Genomic DNA, 13314 nt, shown 5'->3' with positions numbered 1-13314 from the left:
GTAATAAAACAAACTTTCTTCGGTGTTTTATTATTCTCAACAGCTATTGAAAAAGCTCAATAGCTAAACAACCCATGTTGGTCTGTTGAATGGCGACCTAGAAGGCAGGATAATGCCAGCCTTTAACAGCTGTTTGATTTCTGTGTTAACAAAATCCGCTGCTCCAATGGAGTAAGGATATAGCTTTGAATATACGGGTTTGTTAGACTCCGTACGAATTGTGGCAATGATCGAGGTGTTAAAAGAAGGCGCCTCATTAGAGTGCGAAAGCCCGTGTTTCCGTTTAAGGATCATTTTTTTGAACTCAGCTTTCACCGAGCTTGGGACTTCTACGTCATCGATATTTGTGAAGTTCACAGTATCGCATTCGTGGTATTTTAGCAGTTCCGATACGTTTCCATACCTAATTGCGTTGTTGCGTAGATCTAAAGCCGCGCCGACCTGCGTTAGAAAGTCGAAACCTATTATGGCATCAAAAGTACTGATGGTATCAAGTAGAAAGAATATGTGCATTAAGCATTTAACACCGCCCTGGCATATGTTGCGCTGAAAAAACAACATCCCTTAGGGATTTTTTAAACCGGAAATAAATATGTCGGAGCACAATTATTACTTTCCATTTCACGCAGCGAGTTTCGAGGCAAAGAAGGTCTACACACAATTAATTTGTGTCACTCACTTCTTCTCCGTGCTAACCTTCGAACCACACTCGGCGACAGCAACCACACGCTGCCGCCGCGCTGAAACGGGAGATGCTAAAGCTACAAAAATACAGCCGACCAATAGCAACGCAGTATGCAATAATGCAATATGATGAAATACCAATGATTTCCCAAAATGATGAAATTACTATTCTTGTGAAATATTCTAGCACATACACTAGCTTACAAAAGTATGCGCCGACACAGCCATCCTGACCTTTACACGTCCTCGTGAAATATTACCAAAATGATTCGTTCTCTATAATTTTATTGTAAAACTGTTTTTACATCATTTTAAAAAAATATTAGCAAATTAACAAATCAAATTTTTAAATTTAAATATCCAATACAAACTTCTTTTCTTTAACATAATTAATTTTCTTCATATTCATATCTAATGCGCAACACGCCATGATCAAGACATTTGCCTTGCACTTGTGCTTACATTATAATTACAAATTTCATTATTAGCCCTTCAGGCATCCATACTGTCTCTTTCAACAGCTTCAATCATTTCGCTACTGTCTTTCATCTTCTTGTTTCTTCTTCCTTCTCACCTCCCATTGCGCCACGCTCAGCAGGGATTTTTGCTCTCATCTTCCCTACAGTGCTCTCATGCAGAAACTCTCATACACGCGCTCTCTCAATATAGCGCTCTCTCTATCTTCTCATTCCTTTTCATCATCATTTATTTCCATAGCGAATACACAGAAAGACTTGTAATTAACATTAAATCTTATAAACCAAGTAAATTCCCGACACGGCCTTCCTGACTATAACACGTCCTCGTGTTGCTTAACTCAACATAAACTTCATTATATCTCTTTGTTCTTCATTTTACTAATGTATCGCTTGACTTCATCACTCAAGCATCTCGCTAATTGTCTCTTTTATAAACGAGCATTTGGAACGAGAATCAAAGAAAAATGGAAGCCGCTCACAAAACTATATTGCTGTCCCGTTCTGCTGAATTACCGCACACGTGTCGACTCTCCTCTCTATGGTTATATTCGCTGTTGCTGTTCCCGCACGTCGCTGCAATATGTCCAACGTTGCCACATTTGAAACACGTAACTTTAGATCTGCCGCTGCTATCGCCTGGTCTCGTCTCGTTTCTCTCGTTCCTTTCTTCTACTCTTATCTTTCGGCACTTCATTGCCTTGTGTCCGAGTTTACCACAAATGTTTGCATTTTGTGCCTCTTCTTTTCGGGACCTTGCTCTATTCCATCGAACTGGGCATTTCTGACGAGTTGAGTTGTTGTTGTAGCTCCGCTCGTGTCTTTACGATCGTTGTGAAAACCAAATGCTGAAGTCTGGGGTCGATTTGCGATGTATGTGCCAAGACCAATGATACCGCAATCTCTTCGTGCGTCATTTCCTTCCACTTGGTCAGTAAAGTTGTAACCAAACGGCTGGAGTACACCGAAAGGCATTCATGTTGATTTGGGCGTCCATTCAGCATGTTCAGCAACACTGCAGCCGTTGTCTCGTTGCCTTCATAGCGTTCCAAGAACAATTCCTTGAACTGCAGCCAGCTCATTCCAGGAAAACAAATTTGCGAAAGCCACTGCGATGCACTGCCGAGAAGTGATTTGCTGAGCATTATCACCAAAGAGGTGCCTTCTTGAGGATGTTCACACAGAATCATATTAACCGTTTTGCACTATGCAGCTGCGTCGACGTCAGCAGCTTCGGGGTTGAATGTCGGTAGAGTCGCGGAAACAGCACGTGCGCCAGGCACCGACGCTTTTAATAATTCAGCTAGCACTTTATTTTCTTTATTTCCTTTCGACTATCGCGCGTAAGCTTTGTAGCGAATTGTTTTGTATGTGTGGTGATCCCACTTCTGATGTCGGAGCACAATTATTACTTTCCATTTCACGCAGCGAGTTTCGAAGGCACCGAAGGTCTACACAATTATTATGTGTCACTCACTTCTTCTCCGTGCTAACCTTCGAACCACACTCGGCGACAGCGACCACACGCTGCCGCCGCGCTGAAACGGGAGATGCTAAAACTACAAAAATACAGCCGACCAATAGCAACGCAGTATGCAATAATGCAATATGATGAAATACCAATGATTTCCCAAAATGATGAAATTACTATTCTTGTGAAATATTCTAGCACATACAGTAGCTAAGGTTAGTGACGTTAAGGGCATCAGCCCTAGCCTCTGTATTAATCAAGGTGGCTCTTTCATCATCATATGTCATGACAATTTTGTTTGTAACGAGGGTTAATTTTCGTTCGACCTCATCGTAGTACTGCATTATGGTTTGGTCTCCTTGACGGACCGATTCAAGTCCCTGTCGTAATAGGCGCAAGGATGTTTTATCTGTATATGAGCAGTCTAATGTAGCCAAAATGGTTTTAAAATTAAGCACTGTGCTGAGCGAAACTAGCAGCGCACGCGCTGGTCCTTTAATTTTGTTTCTAATAATTGTAACGGCCTGGAAATGACCGCTAGTGCCCGGATAATTTTTAAAGAATTCAAAAGAATCAGTGGCCGATTGCCTCCATGCCACGTATTCATTCTGAGTACCAGTAAAATCTGGAATTCGCTTTACTATGTGTAAAGGTGTATCGCACTGTGCTGTTCCCGGCTTTACGGCTACCCTCTGGGCGGTAGCCGTATGTATGGCGGGACATATCATCTTTCAAGATAACTGTCCGAAACGAGATTTTTTCGACCATATGTTCGGGTGATTTTTGGCCGGATAGTATGGTGGTAAAACAATTCGAAGCTAAGATCAAAAATGGGGAAAACTTCCCTCACGTGGCCAGACCACTGCAACATCCGAATCTTCACCTTCTTCCTCTTCTTCGAAAAACTAACATCTAATCCTACTATTTCCTATCAAAATGCTACAGCCTTGCGTAGCAAACTAACCAAATTGTATTGTGATACCCATTTTTTTCGCATCCCATATAATAGTGTTCACAGAGACTTGGTTAAAGCCGAAAATACTTAACTCCGAAGTCTTCCCAGGTATGTACACTATGCATAGATATGACCGTCCCTCCAGACGGGGAGGTGGAGTCTTAATTGCGGTTAGATCTACCCTCGCGTCGTAGGAGTTACTTTTGGACGATTCCTGTAACTCGGAATCCGTATGTGTAAAGCTGTCTTTTTCCGACAGATCAGTTTATATTACGTGCTCCTATATTTCGCCATCTTCTGAATTCCCAGTATATCAGAATCATCTGTCCGCTATCCAGTCCATCTTGAATAAACTTTCTGACAGGAACCAATTGGTAGTTCTAGTTGATTTTCATATACCTGGCACAATGTGGTCCCCAGAAAAACAATCGAATATCCTTCTCCCTTTAGCACAACAAGACTTTATTGACGGCTTGCTCGACTTATCCCTGTCGCAAGTTAATTATATTCCAAATTCTCTTGGTCGACTTGGAACAAGTCCTGAAAGTGTGTTTCTGTCCAGGGTAGTACCTCTTACTCAACCTGAAGATCAATATCATCCTACTTTCGAGGTGGAAATCGACTTAGGTACGGTATTAAAAGTAAATTCAGAGAAGTCAACAAAGCGAATTCCCTGTTTTCGCAAGGCAAATTTTCGGAGGCTAAACAATTTTATAGCTGGCTTTAATTGGTCCGATCTTTACTCCTGCAACATAATGGCGGATGCGATTAATATGTTTTGACTCTTGTGTTCCGATGTACTATCCGTCAATCTCTAAACCTCCTTGGTTTAATAAAGAGTTGACACACCTAAGAAATGTAAAGTCCAGACTCTATATTAAATTTAAAAATACCGGTTTAAACCGTTGTAAGTTCCAGTTTGCACAGGATCCGAAACAGTTTTATAATTTTGTTAGCACTAAGCAAAAAACAAGTTCTTACCCTTCCTCGCTATTTTTTGAAAACAATACGGTAACAACGGATCAGGCCGATCTATTCGCCAAGTTTTTTCAAACAACATATTCAACTTTACCTCATTCCGAACAGCCATACTCTTATGCCGTATCTAAGTCGAATCTAATATTCTGCCCCACTATAAACGAAAGCTCACTGCTAAACGACCTTCAGCGTGTTAAACATGTCTATTCGGCAGGTCCCGACGGAATCCCTGGCTGTGTGCTCAGATTCTGTGCGGAAGCCTTGTGCAAGCCTCTACTGAAACTGTTTACTTTATCTCTGGAATCTTCACAATTTCCTCATATATGGAAGGAGTCCTTTGTGATTCCTCTTCACAAAAAAGGTAGCAAACAGGATGCAAGCAATTACAGAGGAATCTCTAAATTGTCGGCTATCCCAAAACTTTTCGAAAATGTTATCACTCCTCATTTGCAGCAACTTTGTAGATCAATCATATCACCGTGTCAGCACGGTTTTATGAAACGCAGATCTACAACCACTAACCTCTTGGAGCTAAATTTTTTCGTAATACAGATGTTATCTACACTGACTTTAGTAAAGCATTTGACTCTGTTAATCATTACCTTCTAGTAAGGAAACTTGATCTCTTAGGTTTCCCTGTTGATCTTCTAAATTTGATTTCAAGCTATCTGAATGGCAGGACGCAGAAAGTCCTCTTTAAAAATGCTCCATCTTGTATTTTCCGAATCACACCCGGTGTCCCACAAGCGAGCCACTTTGGTCCGCTTCTTTTTACCTTATTTATTAACGACCTCCCCCTAATAATAAGACATTCGCGTGTACTTATGTACTCAGACGATGTTAAATTATGCCTTCAGCACAAGGACGTTTCGCGTCATTTGGACATACAATCCGATCTAGACAGCTTTCAAATATGGTGCCGTGATAACATATTGAACTTAATTGGCTCCAAGTGTAAAGTTATGACCTTTTGTCGTGTCAACCCAATACGCACGACTTACACTCTAAGTGGGTGCTCTCTGGACAGAATAACACGAGTTGATGATCTTGGTGTTCTTCTGGACCCAAAACTAAAATTTTCTGACCATATTCCGTCTATTGTCAATAAGGCCAGGGGTGTGCTTGGTTTTATAAAAAGGTGGTCCAAGGAATTTGATGACCCTTACTTGACTAAAACCTTATTTATTTCGTTAGTCCTTTCGATTCTCGAGTACGGATCACCTGTTTGGAGTCCACAATACGCAGTCCACTCGGACCGCATTGAATCGGTCCAAAAAAACTTCTTACTTTTTGCCTTGCGGCGCCTAAATTGGGATTAAAACCGTATATAACCTCCTTATTCCAGTAGACTACTTTTAATTAATTTACCTTCCCTAGCTAACCGTAGAACTACGCTTGAAACAGTCTTTATATGCAAACTTATTCGTGGTGATGTTGAGAGTCCCGACTTCATTAGTCGGTTTAACTTCTCGGTTCCAAGTAGATTCACTAGAAACTACATAACCCTTATTTTAAATCATTGTAGATCTAACTATGAGTTGCATGACCCTTACAGAGAATTATGTTCTGACTATAATAGACTTTATCCTATTATGTGTAATTTTGACCTTCTGCCGCTCTTAAAGCAATCAATTTTAATTTTTTTACATAATTAGATCCTACTAACACTAATATTTATTAGAGTTACTTTACATTATTTTCATTTCGTCGTTTCTGTTCTCTTTTCTATATCGCGTCTATCCTCTCGCGAATCGAGCCGTACGATACATGGCAGCGCCCCTCGGTCGGTTGAGCGGGAGGTGTGGTACCGTGGGAACCGTGCGAAACAAAAAAAAATATATATATATTCTAGGGTGACTTATACCGACTTAAGTTTACTCATTAATTGCTTTAACTTATACCTTGGCCCGCATGTAATTTTCTTGAATTCAAAGAAACCGCCAGTGGTGATAAATGTGGCGAATCTTTTGCTTTCTGGAGCGATTGCAATTTGATAGTACCCGCTGTTTAAATCGAGCGAAGTGAAATATCGAATTGTTATCGCCTCTGTAAGCCGTTCTTCGATAATAGGCACAGAGAAGTATTCTTTTTTTGTCAGGACTACAGGACTGGCATACTCGGATGTTGGTTTTTTGAATAATATCATGGCGCAGCAATTCTTCGATTATTCTGTTTAACGTTTCACGTTTTGGCTCGGTGATTGCAAAACAAGTTGGTTGCCTTCAATTTCGATGCTTTATTCAACAGCTAATACATATGAATAAGAATTTTGCAGCTGCTGTATTACACTCTTCTCATTATCGCACCTCAAATTTGACAAAAGCTTTAGTAATTTGTCGTCAGTGAGCAAAGGCTTTGAATTGCGTTTTTCCTTTCGAATTTTGCTTGTCCGTTGTCCACTTTAAACAGGATGTCCGGTTAAACGATGACATCTTCGCCCAATAGGAATTCGCTATATATATTTGCTCTGTGAGTACTATTCCGTCGATCGCCAAATCAAATGTAATAGCTTCGAAAGGCATTGTAAGACTTGTCTGGTATTGATGGTTCGTTTTCGAAACACAATCGTCGTAATTTACTGCTCCCATTTGACACTTTCGGTTTAGTGCAGTTTTCGTTGTTCGGATTAACTTTATTGCATTACCTAAATCTGTGGCGTTTTTGGGGCATTGGGCACTGATTCGATATATGTTCTAACCCCTGGCAGTTGTAGAACTTAATCCCCGTTTTGGTCGTTGTACTCGTCTGCGTTTCATTCTTCGTTTTTGTTTTCTGATAAAAACGTTTTTGAACCGAATTGTCGCTGACGTTACCTCGATAGATAAAGGAGCTATCAATGCCAGTACGCAATTGCTTCATGGTCTCGGAAGAAGTTGCAGCTATGTTCGAAGTTCACGATGCTCCTAACCACCTCGTCTACCCATTGGTGTATTTTCTACACATCAAATAAAAAATTCTCAAAGTTTGCTGTGACTCAGCCAATTTTCTCAAGTGCAATCGTAGACATCGAAAACCCAATCTTGACACTTATAAATATTTTTCGCAACAATAAGTGTTAATGTTGTATATCTAATAGTGTGTATATAATAGTGTATTTATTGCGACAATGAAAGGTCTCTAAGTTCTGGGACGGTAAAATCTACAAACGGTCTTCAAACGGTCAAGTCGAAAGTTTTCACAGCACAATAGCAGAAAATGCTAGTTGCATGAAACTTCACAAACAAATAAGCGGCACTGTTAATCTGATTCTGCTTACAACAATCAAATATAGTAAAACAATTCATTCGTAACAATACAGTAATTTGGAAAAAGGGCTGCAGATAACGTATAGACTAGTAAAAGAAAAGTCAGAAAAATCGAACAGGAAAAAAAAACGGTAAAAATATGTGTTGGGTCATGCAGCCGCCAAAACTGTGCAGTAGACTAATTTCATACTTGTTAATATTTAAGCCAAATTATCAGTAGCATGCCCATAGTGCAAGCCGCTGCTCTCGCGTGCATTTATCTGTACGGCGCTCATTCCTTTGTTGTTGTTAGCTACCTACGCTAAGCTTGGGCGCAGCATTCTCGGCTGCCTGCCCGCCAGTTGCAATTTCTTCGCGTTTCGGAAAAGACCAACCTTACCATTGTCGCTATCGTAAATTATCGCTATTTCGCAAAATAAAACTGTCGTAATAAAAACAAATTTCTTCGGTTTTATTATTCGCAACAGCTATTGAAAAAGCTCAATAGCTAAACATTTGGTGACCCCGACGTGATTGTGTTAATTTGCATGCAGTAATTAATGCACTTATCCCTGTTATAAATAAATATAAATACATTAAATCGCAATCGGTTGGACAAGTGAGTGGAGATTTCGGTGATAGTGGCTGTGTTTAAGCTAGCTAGCATTGCATATATACATACATTGCTACATATATCGTTGCGTGCATTGACCCCGCTTGCATTTTCGGCATCTATTTTGTGCTCATCTTCCCGCTGAACCGAATCAAAGGCGATTTGTTGCTATGCCCGCTGAAGGTGAAAAAAACAGGGTGACCTTTTTAAAGCGCAAAACCAATGCGCTGTTCAGCAGGTTGCAGAGGCTACAAACGTCGCTGTCTATAGAGACGCTAAGCGGATACGACGAATTCACTCTTACGGTGAGGCTGGAGCAGATTGATGAGCTGCAAAGTGCCTTCAATGTTCTGCATACAGAACTGGAGGAATTGGACTTCGACGAAATTGGCAGTGAAATGAGCGAGTCTTTCTATGAATTCATCGTTGAATTCAAGGCTAGGGTGCGCGCGGAAATAGCCAAACGCAATGTGCATTTCGCGCCGCACTCAACGCTTGCGGAAGGTATTGTGCCCCACCAGTGTAGTGGTCCTCAAACGCAGCCGCGGCCGAGGCCGATGCCGTTGCCGCCTGTGCAGCTGCCAACGTTTGGCGGCGGCTACGCAAACTGGGCGGATTTTCACTCCGTGTTCACGAGCATAATCGACAGCCATCCGGACCTCTCCAACGTTGAGAAATTCCAACATCTGCGGTTGGTGCAGCGCGCGCATTTATGGGAGGACCTGCAGTCCCTAAAAACGCTGGGAAGAGTTTCCTCGTCTAGTCCCATATCATCGCTCTCGCCGTTCCTGGATCAATTCGGACTTCTTAGAGTTGGCGGTCGCCTCCGGAATTCGTCGTTGGACTTTGATGGCCGCCACCCGAATAACTGCCACATCTCGGCAGTTATTAACTCCAGACCTTTAGTTCCCATTTCAGAGAACCCTGCCGATCTATATGTCCTCACTCCGGCGCATTTTCTCAATGGTGGTCCGCCTTCGTCGTTTGACGAGCCAGATATAATGGGCCTAAACTATAATCGGCTTGACTCTTGGCAGCGCATCTCCTTTCTTCAGCATATATTTTGGTCGCGATGGAAGGAAGAGTACTTGACGTTGCTCCAGCAGCGTTCCAAGTGGCGCACCCCAAAGCCTGGCGCAGCCGTGGACAACGTCGTTCTTGTTAAGGACGAGAATCTACCCCCAATGAGATGGCCTTTGGCGAGAGCCATGCAGTTGATTCCTGGCAGAGACGGCGTCGCTCGAGTTGCAGAATTGAGGACCGCGTCTGGAGTAATAAGACGGGCAGTGAACAAGCTGTGTCTGCTCCCCCTTGAGGACTCTGTTGGAACACAAGCTTCCAACGGGGGGAGGATGTTGGGTCATGCAGCCGCCAAAACTGTGCAGTAGACTAATTTCATACTTGTTAATATTTAAGCCAAATTATCAGTAGCATGCCCATAGTGCAAACCGCTGCTCTCGCGTGCATTTATCTGTACGGCGCTCATTCCTTTGTTGTTGTTAGCTACCTACGCTAAGCTTGGGCGCAGCATTCTCGGCTGCCTGCCCGCCAGTTGCAATTTCTTCGCGTTTCGGAAAAGACCAACCTTACCATTGTCGCTATCGTAAATTATCGCTATTTCGCAAAATAAAACTGTCGTAATAAAAACAAATTTCTTCGGTTTTATTATTCGCAACAGCTATTGAAAAAGCTCAATAGCTAAACAATATGAGTAATAGGATTTGGCTTAATTCAAAGAAACGCCGACCCCACTTTGCGTTAATAGCGTAGTGAAAGCAAAAGAACAATATACAAAAATAAGATATTACTGATACTAGGAAATACGCATAGAATTGAAATTAAAATTTTCACTTCTTCATTTATCTTAGACTAACATTTATACTCGTAGCGTTTTTAATGCCGATCCTTACAGCTGCAACAGTAATATTGACACACTTATTTAAACAGGACAACATACGTAAAGTACTGCTCACTGACCTTGGACACATCAAAACACTAATTACGACACCTAAGGTCATCAATAGAAACGCATGTGGTATAAAATTCCTGGGGACAGCTCCGAAGGTTATATTTGATTTGATAATCCGTTTGATAATATACGTAGGCGCCATCATCATCAACGATGCTACTGTAAGCATCTCAGGCTAGTCGAGCTCATCGTATTCTATCTCCGGAACCTACCCGGTGAACTTTGACGACGCTACACCAACAACTATGGTGTCTTTAGAGGAAATGAACCTACAAGCAAACGCTAGGAAAACCGAGTACGCTCTTCACTTAGTTGAGGGAGGAGTTAACACAAGCTAAGTTAAATCGGGTAAGCCGGATGCTCGTGCAACAAAGTTGCAACACCCAACGGCCTAGTAACTTGATCCGCACAAATGGCAGCCGGCAAAGAAGGTCACGAGGCGCACGTTCAGCAGATCCGTACGCCAAGTGGCCGCCGCAGCACGGCAAGAGGCGCATCGTCAGCGTTCTGCCGTGACCCTTCTAAATGTAAGCTCAAGTTAGTTTTTAAGACACTCATAATCAGATCCAAAGTAATCATAATAAAGTCTAAATAACTCAAAAACTACTTTGTTAACTTGTACGCGCTTTCAATATACTCTCTTTTCATTGCATTAACTATATTCATATTACATATAAGTTTAACATTATTACGCCGTTCCGCTGCCGTCGTAATCGACATCTCGCCATGCGGCTTAGCCTGAATACCTAAAAATTTGTAAGTGACTTTCACATAAATCGTTTAACCGGAGCAGACGCATTTCTGCTGTTACAAAATAAATTCCCAACTAGTAAATAATAAGACCAAAACTGACTTTAAAATGTCCAGTATCAACAATATAAAAGAAAGTTTAGTCTATTCTCCCCTGAACTTAAAGGAGTAGAAAGATGTATGGGGTTTTATAAAACTTCAAGATATACACTAAGATAATAGATTTTTTCTGTTTAATATTTCAGATTAATACAAGAAGAACTAAGTGTGCTGGCTCATATTTCAGATAACATTCGCGCCTCAGCTAAGCCACATTCCGATAAGAATGATTTTGAAAGCAATACTGCGAGAGCTTCAGTTCAACAGGACACCGTTAACCTAGACAATATGTTTGCTTTTTTATGCGAATCAAAGGGATCATTTGATAATGCACTTATTAAAGAAATAAATGACAACTGGGACAACTTGGTTAAAAATCTTGACGAAGAAGTAAGTAAAGTTAAAGATTTATAAACGACCAATGCTTATAATAATACACTGTTTTTAAAAGAAAATATTGAATAATATTGGAAAGAAAACTGCACAAAAATCTGTGTTGGAATAGGTAACACCAACAGGTTATAAATGACAATTCTGTATATAGCTCTTTACCCTTTAATATATCTGTACTGTATATCGGGTACAACTTAGAATTATAAAGTCGAGACAAGATTAGACACATTAACATACTAGAGAAACTTACTAGAGAAACACAGAACAACAATTTGTTCTTCATGATTAGTTAAAATAATATTTATTTTTTGGAATATAGGTAGAAATTGGGAAAAGAAATACTAAAATGAAAGAAAAATAACAAATTGTTCAAAAGTGTGGTGTGACAGTTTTGGACCAAACAGTTTTTTGCAAGTCAACAAAAAATTACAAGGCTAACAAAAAAATTGAGCTTTAGAGTAGGCGTGGCGAATAATGTTAGAGGAACCGATATAAACTGACAAGACCAAAAACGAAATCTGTAAATTACCAGGAGTTAGGAAAGGAATGTATCAAATGCTGAACCCTTGCTAGAGTGCACCGCGCAGCACGCTGGAACCTTAGTGCAACCGTACTGTACCATCTCTTCGGAAATTGTTGATTAGTTATATATGCTATGGGTGCCACAGATACGAAGTCAATGCAGAACAAATTCCGCTGCTAATAAGTAAATGTGACCAGATTCTCTTCGTACCGATAATCAAGGGCATCGCCAGGGTATGGCAGGGGGGGTCGGTCATGTTTACTTATGTTTATGATTATTTAGAAAGCAGTAGATATCAGCAATAAACGATATTTTGCTTTGTCAAATTTGTTAATTTCCCCTACAGTCGAACAATCATTAATATTGATTGTTAAATGCAGAGTGGAAGGAATGACCATAAAAACAGGTCGCTGGGCTAACTGGGCAGATTGTCCCTCCTAATAGTGTACTGATCTAGGGATGATGTATTATGATAAAGTGGGGATGTTGGTTATTGAATTTTTATCGAACTCTGAATGGTAAGTCAAGAAGGTACCATCACTTAATCAGTCGACTTTGGTTTTTGGATTCTAGCATTAAGACAGCATAGTGGGTTGAAATGTTCGTTTATCTTGTTCAGGTGTCTCATGCTGGATTTTGCTATTTTTTCTACCACTGATGGCAGGTAAACATTTTTTTTGATAGTGGTATTTCGCACAGGCGCATGTATTATCTGCCTTATCTCCCGGATCTTTCACACCTTTTGATGTTTGTGTATGAAGCTTGTTTTGATAGAAAGTTTACTTCTTCTTTTAGGCAACCAGTACATTTGTTTAGTATTTTGATTTATAAGCTTGACCTACCCCGTAATGTGTTCTTTCCATCTTAGTTTATTGTCAAGGGTGAGCCCTGTTGCCCTGTTGGGTTCTGTGGTATGACTGGTATGACTGTGGTATGACTGTGGTATCACTCTTAGAGTGAAAGGTGTGTGTGTCGATTTGGAATGGACCGCTACATTACAATAAAGCGGAAGCTTAGCCCTAAAAATTTCGATACAGAAAACAAGCCGAAAAATATACGCGACAATACCACCTTGATCAACAATGAAGCGCCCGCAAACACCAACAGATTCGCTTAGCTGGAAGATACCAACGAGGACGTGCCACTGAAATCCGCCGATAACGAACCAGAGAAAATAAA

The 13314-nt window shown here is 40.8% G+C and overlaps 1 protein-coding gene across 3 annotated transcripts in view; it reads left to right on the top strand.

Annotated features, from left to right (window-relative positions):
• The window catches only part of LOC27208787 (unconventional myosin-VIIa), a 530661-nt gene that overhangs the window by 487719 nt on the left and 29628 nt on the right, over window positions 1–13314 (top strand). For all 3 annotated transcript variants that reach the window (XM_039298281.2, XM_039298279.2, XM_039298280.2), the window contains one exon: window positions 11366–11609. In XM_039298281.2, coding sequence (XP_039154215.1) covers window positions 11366–11609 — 244 coding nt within the window. The remainder of the gene's footprint in view (window positions 1–11365; window positions 11610–13314) is intronic.

The sequence above is a fragment of the Drosophila simulans genome, unplaced genomic scaffold (assembly GCF_016746395.2).
Source record: "Drosophila simulans strain w501 unplaced genomic scaffold, Prin_Dsim_3.1 Segkk6_quiver_pilon, whole genome shotgun sequence".
NCBI classification, from domain to species: Eukaryota; Metazoa; Arthropoda; class Insecta; order Diptera; family Drosophilidae; genus Drosophila; species Drosophila simulans.
This window is presented reverse-complemented; position numbering and strand designations above follow the sequence as displayed.